We start from the raw sequence: 11,733 nt of genomic DNA, 5'->3' as shown, positions 1-11,733 counted from the left end.
AATCCACTCACCTCAGCCTCCCAAAGGCGCGGGATTACAGGCTTAGCCACCGAGCCCAGCAAAAGAGTGGTTTTTAAAGGGATCAGATCATGAGGTATGACTTCTACAGGGACAAGAATGGGGAGTGTACCACTCTTGGTTTTAACAGAGGATGACCTGGAAAAGGAAAAAGGCCAAACAGGGAAGACGTTAGTTTAAACTCCTAAGGAGATGAGACTCGAGACCTACTGGACAAAGGAAAATGGCCAAGAGGGCAAGGAACAGCAGTAAGAAAAGTGGAAGTTAGCCAGACGCACTGGCCTGTAATCCCAGCACTTTGGGAGACAGAGGCGAGAGGATTGCCTGAGCTCAGGGATTTCAGACCAGCCTGGGCAACTTGGTGAGACCTTGTCTCTACAATAAATAAAAAAACAAACCAGGCATGGTAGCACACACCTGAGCCCAGCAGGTAGAGGCTGCGGTAGCCATGAGCATGCCACTGCACTTCAGCCTAGGTGACTCCTACTCAAAAAAAGAAAAAAAAAGAAAAGTGGAAGTCTAGGCTAGGACCAAGGCCCAAGACTGAGAGGTTTCCTGGGATGCTGGGGGAAAACTGGGAGAAGTCATGGGCAAACAGGGAAGATGAGTCTCCCTAGGGCTGGCTTGTATTAGGCATGAATCTGAGTGTGTTAGTTACCATGTTTATGATCATTCTAATTCCTCTTTCAGATATTCAGGTAATTATGGTCGGGTATACCACTTTGAACAATAATTAATTAACAATAGAGCTGCCACCACAATACAGACCTATAATGTTCTAAACACTACTAAGTGCTTTAACACACATTATCATCTGATCCTCCCAACAACCCTGCAATGTGAACTCCTTTTCATAAAAGAGGACATAAACTTGCTCAAGGTCCCACAGATAGTAAATGACAGAACTGAGACCCAAATCCAGCTTCGTCTGACTCGAAAGCCCTCATTCCTTTCACTATATCATGCTGTTCTTCCTTGCGAACTCACTTATGGTTGCCTTCAAGCCCTCAGTCCACTTGAAGGATACCCCATTTTCCCATCCAGGTCAAAAAGTCATGCTCACTGTTTCTGAGTTATTCAACAATGACCTAGAGTAACCCTCTAACATCTGAGACCAAAGCTGCTTCTTGAAGACTCAGCTATGCAAAGATGAATGGATCCCACCTGCACATCTCTTCCAGGCCAGGTCATTTCCTTGGATGGCGCTACGCCCAGCATTGGGAATCTCTGGGTGAGGATCCCAAGCTCCCTTTCCATATCACTCTCCTGCTTCCCAAACATACCTTCTGCTCCAGCTGAGTAGCATTCTTCACTGATCCCTAGAAACCCCCTTGGCTTGCCTGTCTACTGCCACACCACCGCGTGGGCTACTTACTAACTCCTGTCCTGAGATTCCCATTCCCATCTTCACTGTTGAACTCTCACTCTTCCCCATCAAATAGAGTGGAACTATGTCCTCCCCAGTTGGTCCCCAACCTTAGCCCCGGAGTGGTACTCACATGACAGAACACTGGGCAAAGGACAGGTAATCCACCAGCACATCCAAGCCTTTGTTCTCATCATTCAGAAACTCTCGCACCCACCTGCAGATAAAGGAAACACAGTGGAGGGGGTCTGCTAAGTGAGTCAAGGGTAAGAAGGGTGATAGACCTCTGACCAACAACACCTCCTCCTAGATGCTTCTGGATCTAGCATAAGACTAGAAAAATTCTGAAGACCAAAACCCATGACAGACCCATCAGGGTCATGTCACTGCCTAGACTTCCCCTACGCAAGGGAGCCAGGGATGAGGAAAGTGCAGGCCCTTTTAATCAATTAATTTTTTATTTTAATTTGGAATCTCACTCTGTCACCCAGATTGGAGTGCAGCAGTGTAGGTGTGATCAGAGCTCACTGCAGCCTGGGCTCAAGCGATCCTCCTGCCTCAGCTTCCCAAGTAACTGGGATTACAGGTGCATAACACTATGGCCAGCCCTTCTAATACTATTCACTTTACCATGAAAGTGCTTCAGTCAAACAAGCTTCCAGGCACTCCCTCCTTAAAGGCCAAGGCCCTGGCTCAATGATTTTCTGTATCCCTTCACACTGTCCTTGCTCAACATTTGTTGGAAGAACTGGAGAGGTAGCAAGAGCATTTGCCACAGGCCCAGGTGCAAAGCCAGCTTGACAGAGTCAGACTATAGTCTCAGTCAAGATCCAGGTAGGAAGGGCCAAGGAGAGGTCTGGGCCAAAGGTTCTCTACCGAGTTCAGGGAAAGGAGTTTTGGAAAGCAGTTCGCAAAATAGGGACATATAAGGGTTCTGTGTTTAATCAGGGAGTTCGGCAAAACCAGAAAAGGCTCGGGAACAATCAAGAACTCAAGGAACTCCAGAATGACTACGGCCACTCAAACTGAGGACCTGGGCCCTTTCAGCCAGGAAGGCAGACAACAAGGTACCTAGAGACCATGTCTTAGGGCATTTTTGCCCTTCTGTCTTCAGTTCTTTTGGGCTGAGATATCCCTGGAATGAAAGTCTAGAGCAAATCTAGAAGACTGTTATGTGACAGGTCCAATCCACAGCACAGAAAGACACAAAACCCTCAGGATGAAAGCCTGACACTCCAGAGCCTCTACTCCTCAGAATGTTTGGGGGTCTTTATAGGTCAGCTGCACCCAAGCTGCCCTGCAGGGTTGCTTCTCCCCCACAGCTGGAAAACCAGCGCCATGTTGCCTGGCCACACCCTGAACTATGGAGAGACACTGGGGCCAGAGCACCAGGCCCGGCTGAGATTTGGCAGCAGGCTCTGGCTGAAGCTGACTGACATCCGAGCTGCCTGAAGTTAGCTTCCTCTCTGGGGGCTGACAGGCCTCCCGTTTCCTGTCTGTCTGCTCTCCAGCTCCCCACCCCCTTCTCATTTCCTGTCTGTGTCTATACTGCTATTTCGGGATCTTGACACTTTGAGGAGAGGTTAAAGGGCACTTAGGCAAGGCAGAGAAACCAATACAGACCAGGGAGAGAGGAGGAGCTAGGCAAGCTCTGGAATCCCATTTCCCAGCCCGCCCTCCTCCAGAGCCGAGTTCCCAACAGCTGCCCCTGCACACCCAGCTTCTGCAGGTCCTGGGGCAGACCGCGCTGTGACCAAAGCAGGACCCTCCTCTCCTGACTTTGCCCTGGGTTCCTACCACCCTGAAGTACGCACCAGTCTAACAGTCTGACAAGCTCCTCCTGCCCAGAAATCCAGAAGGATCCTGGTCCTCCTGCATAACTCTGCCTGGAGAAGCCTTCGTTCAGATGGCAGAGGCTCCTAAAATGCCAGGCTCCAAGCTATTCCTGGAAGCCAAGGACCAGGTCAGATCTCTAACATGTGTGTCAACTGCCAAGAGGCCTCAGGCCTGGGAACCATGCTGCTCTGGCCCTTGCTCCTGGCCAGCAGCCAGAGGGGCAGGTACCAGGTAGAGGGGGCGGGCAGAAGGGACTGTCACACACTACTCTGTGGCCTTCTCCCAAGACAAGCAGACCTCCCTCCTCACCCCTGCTACAGCAGGAGTTAACAAAGAGGACAGAGGCTGGGAGGAAGGGAAAGGCCCTACTGAGGAATACAGAGTGGTGGGTGGTGCTCAGGATGGCAAGTGGTGCTCGGGCTGCCATGTGTCACTTGTGCCCTCACACACAGGGTGACTGAACAGCCCTGTCCTTCCATGAAGCAGTCATCAAATGAAAGTAGAGGTTTGGCCACACCTTTCCCATTGGGTGGCTTTCGATGTTCGGTTCACAAATGCCTATGGAAGCCATACTCTGTCTACCAGGGCACAGGGAGCAAGGCCAGAAACCGTCCCTTTCCTGTTCTCTCCTGTGCTGTTTCCCTTGTGATGGCTGCTGCAGCTGGCTGCACACAGGTGTCCCCTCCCTCTAAAGAGCCCTGGCAGGCTGGGCCTCGGGGTGGACTAGTGGGCCGCTGCTGTGACAGGAGGGGAAAGGCTGATGATATCATTTGGCTCTTTCCACTCTGCTCTCAGGAAGCCTGGGAGCCCCACCCCCACCCCAGCCTCCACTGCTCACTCATATAAGCCCTCACATTTGGGCCAGGCCACCCGACTGCAGCTCTATATCATGTGTCCCTTGCTGTCCTTTTCTCGCTGTCCTTTTTGTATAAGTCACACACACACACACACACGCATGCACCTGGACACTCTCGCTCTCACTTTCACTATATATACCCTTGCTGGTTACGGTTTCATAAAACTGAAGTCATCGCCTTCCTTCACTGTACATCTGATGCATTAGCCCTCTGCCTGTTCAGCAATTCCTGGTTCCCCATTCAGAGACTGGAAAAAAAGACTCACAGTTCCTAGGGGCCCTGTCCGTGGGCTGGCGCACCAGTGTCTGTGAAAACATTCAGTTCCTGGCTCCCACTGCCTTACATCTTTCCTGGTGCTTCAGGAAGCTTATTCTGCCCACAAACTAAGATTGTCTTTTCCCAAACAAGCAAGTAATCTAGGTACTAAAAAGTCCAAATAGTCACTGAATAGGAACTAGGTCTCAGTTACCCAGTGCAATATATCGTCCTCCCCACCTGCCCCCCAACCTTCTCTGGGCCTGACTTGGCCTGGCACCAGGCCACAGGCAGGCTCCAGGCTCAGCTGTGGGAATGTCTTCCACTCAAAGCCGCAGGCTGAGGACCCCAGGAGAGGCCCCAAGCTTGCCAGAAGCATCCAGTCAGCAGCTGGCAGAACAGAAGGGAAGGAAAAGTCAGAAAAGAAACAGTCTGAAGCTCTGGGGAGCCAGAAGCCATTCAAGGGGCAAATATGCCCCATGGTAGGGAGGACAAACAGGCAAACTATGCTCAGAGGATACCAGACCTGGTAGCTTATGGCCTGGGGCCAGGTGAAACTCATGGCCTGGTGGCCAAATCCAACTCACCCAATGTGGTTGGTGCGAAGTGAGATCTCCAGCTCCCTTAGTACTTTGGTTGACTCCTGCACTCTCCTCCTAAACTTCTGTAAAAAGAGAAGAAAAAGAAAAGGAGGGGAACACAAGAGGGCAGTTACAGACTTTTCCTCCATGACTGGCCAGCCACTCTAGGCCCCTGGCCGCAGAACCCAGAAACCCAGCTCCCACTGCTCACACACAGACGTCCAATCCCCAAGTAAAAGGGTTTGCCCCCAAGCCCCACAGGACTACAAAGGCAGCAAGACGGTTCCTCTCTGTCTCAGACTTCACCTTCCGTGTTACACTGGGATCCAAGAAGCTCTGGAGTTTCTGGATGTAGGTGTGGGGAGGATTCTTCACCTGGAATCGTTCCTGTAAGGGAAACATGCATATATGCACACATGCAGACACCCAGAGAGCTGAGGAGGGCACTGAGGAAGCAGAGTCGAAGGGCCTGAAGAAAGTTCAGGAGAATAACACAATGTTAGGAAACAGAACCTAAAAGCAAAAGAAAGAAAAAAAGAAAGGTCTGAGAAACAGTTAAAATTGCATGACCTAGCTGGGCTTGGTGGCTCAGCCTGTAATCCCATGCCTTTGGGAGGCTGAGGTGAGTGGATTGCCTGAGTTCGCGGGTTCGAGACCCGCCTGGGCAGTGAGACCTCATCTCTACAATAAATAAAAAAATCAGCCGGGCGTGGTAGCGTATGACTGTAATTCCGGCTACTCGGAAGGCTGAGGCGGAAGGATTGCCGGAGCCCAGCAAGTCGAGGCTGCGGTGGCCGGGAGTGGTCCCTGCACTCCAGTCTGGGCGACAGAGTGAGACTCCGACTCAAAAAAAAAAAAATTACATGACCTAGAAAAGACTGAGACATTAATAATCAAAGAACCTCAGTGTCAAAGGGCTCCTATGCTCCAGAACCCAAACTGGTGCTAAGCAACTCCTTGCAATGCAGACACAGGGAAGTGGGCCTTTGGTGGAGAAAGGGCTTGCTAGGATCCCTGAAGCACAGACCTAGCCTAGGTCAAGTGGCAGGATGTGGGGAGGCTGTGGAACAGAATGGTTTGCATAGACTGGCACCTGCTACCTAAGCCCAGCCTGGCTCTGTCACTTAACAGCGTCAGACAAGCTACTGAGCCTTTGGGTCTTCTGCTATAGAATGCAATGGTGCCGTCCTCGGGGGGTTTTGGTGAGGATTAAGTGAGATATTTCCGTATGTGTAGGTACCTGATCCATAATAAGCACTCAGTCAACACTAGCTATTATGATTTTTTTCAGAGCTTGAAAAATGCAAAAACGGTTCATGGAAAAGTCATAGGGAAACACACTGCCCACATTCTGTGCCAAGTACTTCCACACCGGCCAAGAGACAAGAAGTAAAAGCCAGTTCTCCCAGCCCCACAGACAGGCCTGAGTTCATAGACATATGACACATGATCCTCAGATGTGTGCAGAGGAAAGCCAGGTCACAAGTGTTAGAAGATTTCAACTCCAAGCAAAGTCATGATATCTCTTCTCTTCCAGCCCTAAACACTATTCATGCAGGGAAAGCTAGTCCTTGACTGTTCTGAGATTTGGGAACAGGAAATTAGACGACTGGGGCTTCTCATTCCTAGCCCTACAGAGCCAACCTCACATCCCAAACCTGTACAAACCACCTTTCACATCACACACCACTGCCCATCAGAAGGAATAAAAACAGCTCTTTTCTTTTCTTTTTCTTTTTTGCGTTGGCGTCTCACTCTGTTCCCAGGCTGAGTATAGTGACACAATCACAGCTCACTGCAGCCTCAAACTCCTGGGCTCAAGTGATCCTCTTGCTTCAGCCTCTGAAGTAGCTAGGACTATAGGCACACACCACCACACCTGGCTTTTTTTTTTTTTTTTTCAGAGATGAAGTCTTGCTATGTTGCCCAAGCTGGTCTCAAACTCCAGGGCTCAAGTAATCCTTGCACCTCAGCCTCCCAAAGAGCTGGGATTACAGATGTGAGTCACTGCCCTAGCCAAGACAGCTCTTTGCAGGAGCCTGAGGGGAACTTGGCCCACCAGCTCTGTTTCTGTTATGAGCCCTCTTGGAAAAGAAAGTGAGCACAAACTGAGGCCAAGTCCAGGCCGGGGTTCCTCCAGGGACCCACGGCTGCAGTCACTGCCTTTGGTCTTGCTCCCCTGTCCAGCCAAAGACACAACTCCCTACCTCCTGGCCCTTTCCCAAACCCCGTACCTGGTCACAGATCAGATCCCACTTCTTCTCATTGTCATACTGCCGCAGGAGCCGGGCCTTGTCAGGAGGCAGGTTCATGGAGCTCTGAGGAGAGAACTGGAGTTAAGAGGCTGAAACCTCCCCCACACCTGCAGGTCAGGAAGGGCTAGACTGCCTATGCTTCCCCCTCCCGGGCCCCTAGACTTCACCCTGAAGCTCTGTTGCTGGTAAGGAAGATTCAGGAAGGTGGGACAGTGCTCCGGCGTCCCCTTCATAGTTAGACAAGTTTGGTTGAGCAGTGTCCAAACCATAGGTCATAGAATCAATTTAGTGAGTCAAATTTAATTTTATTTTAAATGTAAATGAGCAGATTAAAATAGAATGGGAGATACCAAAATCCACTGCAAGTCGAAAGTATAAATAATGTTTCATGAAGCTTTTGTTTCTTTCACATTTCATGTATATATATACACAATCAAGTCATACACATAGGTCATGCTGTAAAACATGCTTAGCATAAGACAGGTCAAAAAATTTGAAAGTCACCTTAGAACAACATTTTTTTCAATTTGCGTTTCCCCCTTGACCTGAGGGGTGACTTCCCTGCACCATGCATTCCCAAGGGCAAATCCTGAGCCACCCACAGCCTGTGTAGATGTTATGACTCTACTCCTTTTCCCCAAATCAGTACACAGGTGAATAAGGATAACAGCATCAAGGTAACTGCTCACATTTTTGAGTTAAAAAACCCACAAAAGTCCAGGACTTTCATTGTTAGCAGCAAATTACTTATGACACACCTCCCAATTAAGACACAGCAAAGGGCAACCCCTTTGGGTCCCCTCCCACTATGGGAGCTTTTCTATTCTCTCAATAAATCCTGCCTTCTCACCTTCAAAAAAAAACACAGACACAGCAAAGCGTCCTAACCCCTTCTTGAGACACTCTAATATAAGACATTGGAGGATGCCCAGGAATCATTTTGTTCACAACTGCTTGGTGAATGAATAAACGAATGAAATGTGAATGCGGGAGTAAGTAAGTGAAGCCTTAGGTGTCCCTGGACTAGTCCCACCCACCCATGCCAGGAGGCTACATTCCCTATCTTGATCCCCAACCAGCCAGCCTGTCGTCTCATCAGTTGGGCTCCCTTTGTTCCAGGTCACAGCCCTTAACCTCTGAAAGTGGTCTGACACTTTAATCAAACCACTATAACAACCCCCATACTCCTAAATCAAATATGACCCACCCCACCTGAAATGTCATAGCTATGTGATAACTCGTGTGACCTCCCACAAACCCAACCTCTTCCTATAGCATACCACCAAGTACCTGGAAAGCCTTGCCCTTATCTTTCCTTCGGCTACTGCTCTGAGCTCAGCTCTAAGTTCCTGGTAACCCAAGCATGACCATTTGGTTTATCTCAGCCCACTCCTTGACATCCTCATCCCTGGGAACATGAATTGAATGCATCCAGGGCCCCCAAGGAGTCACACAGGCCTTGCATTATTCTCAAAGAAGCAAAAGAATACCAAAGAGGTCCTCCAACTTTCTAAGGAACCAAAAGAAAATCCTTAAACATGCATATCTGTTGTACTATCTAGCTATTATGTGCTTATTTCAGACTACTCTTAAGCCAGCTACGTGCTCATCTAGCCCCAGTGGGCTGTGACTATCCTGTCTCTAACTCCCAACATGATTCTAATGGGGAATAAAGTGATGGTAAACCCATGGGCATGAGGTCCCAGCTTCGAGCTATGGGCCCAGCTACTGGATGGAAACAGGGTCACTATGGCTCAAAAAAAGGAAGTAGGGTTGAGGTCTCTGGACCGAGTTAATAAATGAAAGAACATAGGTAGTACAAGTGAGAGAAGAAAAGAAGGGGAAGAGACCACCACACGACACCATTCCCCAGGGTGTCCGCTGGTCCTGAATCTGTCTGAACTTCCACAGGTAAGAGGGGCAAAGCTAACCCACAGCCAATGTAGAATGGATGCCAAGTAGAGCAAATGCAAGCCGGCAACATTCTCTCAGGAATTACCTTATTAAAGGCCAATCTCAGCATACCTGTGTGGATAGCAGGATGGGAGTGGGAGGCCTCAACAAAATGGGCCCAAAGGTCAAAGGCAGGCCCAGAGCAGGTCTCCAGCCTAACTGGGCCAGGCTGCTGCCAGCTGAACCCAAGACAGAATTGAACAGAAGTAGTCCTCAGGACTGGTCCTGGCTCTGAGCACATCACTGCCATCTGACTCTTTCTCCCAAGTCTGTGTCATGAAAACAGTTTTCTGTTGTCTCCATGGGAAGAAAGCTGCTTCAGGGGGAGAGGGCAGCCTGTCACTGCTGTGGCAGACATCATATCCTGTCTATGCCAACTTCCCCTCTCAACCACCCACTGGCAACTGCTGTGGCTCACATTTACTTCCCCACCAGATGAATGGTGAGGAAAAGCCTGGTCCGCTCTGGGTTTCAAAGACTGAGCAAAGTTACCCCCTTTGCAAGCCCCAGTCTAAGAGCATGGAAAAGACATATCAAAGACTTGGTCAAACTCTAGATCCCCAGGAATGGTGGCCCCAGAGTACAGAAACGGGTGGCAAAAGTATGACGCAGCACTGACCAAATCACATCCTCCTGTCTAGAGTTTTGGGTGGCACTTTCTGGACACTGATCCCAGCCTTCAGTCTCTTCTGGGCTGAAGTGTGATGGGGAAGGAGATGCATTTCCCAGGCTCCAGAATTCTCACAAGAAACAGGTCACTGGCTGCGGATGGGAGCCACCTGCCAAGGGGCAGGACCAGGGCCTGGCAGGGACACTTCTCCTCCTGCCAGATATGGCGTCAGGGCTTCTGCCTCCACCTGATAACATGTGTAAGTTCGGCAGGGCTCCAATGTCCTGAGGAAGCCACTCTACTCTTAGGAAGGACAACTTCCTGAGTTCCGGGGACAGCCAGGAAGCAAACTTGACACAGTTCCAGTCTTAGTCAAAAGTTTTTTCCTTGACATTTTTTTTTTTTTTAAATCTTTTTTTTTGAGTTGGAGTCTCACTCTGTCACCCAGACTGGAGTGCAGTGGCCGCTCCCGGCCACCGCAGCCTCGACCTGCTGGGCTCCGGTTATCCTTCTGTCTCAGTTTTCCAAGTAGCTGGAACTACAGGCGCGCGCTACCATACCCAGCTAATTTTTTTTTTTTTTATTGTAGGGATGAGGTCTCGCCAAGTTGCCCAGGCAGGTCTCGAACCCACGGGCTCAGGTAATCCACTCACCTCAGCCTCCCAAAGCGCGAGATTACAGGTTGAGCCACCGAGCCCAGCTCCTTGACATTTTTCTTCAGTGGTTCCACAGAGACCATGGGCCCTCAAAGGCAGAAGCTAAGTTTTGCTAATGCCTTGAGACCCTGGCTGAGCAGAAGGTGAAGGGCCCAAGATCAACTTCGGACTCTCCAGAATGATTTAATCTCAGTGAAGGCATTCATAAACCGGAGATAGGATCTCACTGCTTCAAAGAGCTTTAGGAGGATTAAATGATGAATCTCTTGTGTCTGTAACGCTGTGAGTATTCGACACAGTTCCCTTGTCCTTCCTCCTGAGAATCCTGTGTAATGTCCTGACATCCCAGGGACCTGGCCTCTTGCTCCTGGGGTCTCTCTATCTCCACCTCCATCCCTCCTTCAGCAGCTGCTTTTCAATACTTCAACTACAGAGCAACCCTGGACCCTTTGTTGGTCCCTCTCTGGTTTCCTTCAAGACTCAGAGGCAATTTAAATTTAATCTTTGGTGGGAGAGGGAGACCCCAAGAAGGGAGTAAGGGAGACAAGTCACAGCCAAAAGAGTCACATAGGAGATGGGAGGAGAAAGGGAAGAGGAACTCAAACTGAAAGCAACTCTGGGACTTATTCCTAAACCACAGGGAACCAGCAAGAAATCTAATAAGAAAAACCTTTAGCAGGAAGAAGCTGAAAGGCGTGGATCTGATGCTACTCCAGCAAGGCAGCTCTGGTGTACTGCTGGTCTGAGGCCAGGCACAGCGCCCCGCTTGGTGGGTTCCATGTGAACACGGGCCCTAGCCCTCCATTAAGTCTTCCTCACTCTCTGCCCAACCCTGCCAGTCTCAAGGAGGAAGAAGGCAGCTTGGTGGCAGACGTTCCCTTCCCTTTCCCGCTCTGCACCCCCAGCCCAGTGAGCCCCTCCTTGTTTCCTTCTCACTGCAGGGGAAGGGAAATGCCAATAGGGTCTGGAGTTTCCTTCAAAGCTGTGGGCCTTGCTCTGGGATTTGCCCCCTGCTCTGCCTCTTTTGGGCCAGGCCTGGGGAAAACCCAACAAACAGAAATAGGAACCACCCAAAATTCCCAACTGTTTCTGCTGGTCCCAGTTGATCGTGATAAGCCTTAGGAACAAAGACAAAAATGGCACCGCTTCTTTGAGACACAGGGAGAGAGATGTCCGAAATGTTCCTGGGAAGGGGGTTGTGGAGGCTTTAGGGAAACTCCAGCAGGGGCTGTTTATTTTGAGCAAATACAGAAAGTAAGTGGTATTTTATTAACGTGCTCCCTCTCAGAACCACCTCCCCCAAAATTTCCCATGGCTGGATACTTCTCTAAGCGTGTATCCCCAGC

General features: G+C 49.9%; 1 protein-coding gene across 3 annotated transcripts in view; it reads right to left on the bottom strand.

Annotated features, from left to right (window-relative positions):
- FMNL3 (formin like 3) overlaps positions 1 to 7,226 on the bottom strand; it is a 22,287-nt gene extending 15,061 nt beyond the window's left edge. For all 3 annotated transcript variants that reach the window (XM_021715994.1, XM_008064916.2, XM_021715995.1), the window contains exons 1-4: positions 7,148 to 7,226; positions 5,220 to 5,300; positions 4,920 to 4,996; positions 1,518 to 1,601 (exon numbers count right to left, since the gene is read on the bottom strand). In XM_021715994.1, coding sequence (XP_021571669.1) covers positions 1,518 to 1,601; positions 4,920 to 4,996; positions 5,220 to 5,300; positions 7,148 to 7,225 — 320 coding nt within the window. In that variant the 5' untranslated portion in view covers position 7,226. The remainder of the gene's footprint in view (positions 1 to 1,517; positions 1,602 to 4,919; positions 4,997 to 5,219; positions 5,301 to 7,147) is intronic.
- Between the last annotated feature and the right edge of the window lie 4,507 nt (positions 7,227 to 11,733).

The sequence above is a fragment of the Carlito syrichta genome, unplaced genomic scaffold, assembly GCF_000164805.1.
Source record: "Carlito syrichta isolate Samal-C Ts95f unplaced genomic scaffold, Tarsius_syrichta-2.0.1 Scaffold308104, whole genome shotgun sequence".
NCBI lineage: Eukaryota > Metazoa > Chordata > Mammalia > Primates > Tarsiidae > Carlito > Carlito syrichta.
This window is presented reverse-complemented; position numbering and strand designations above follow the sequence as displayed.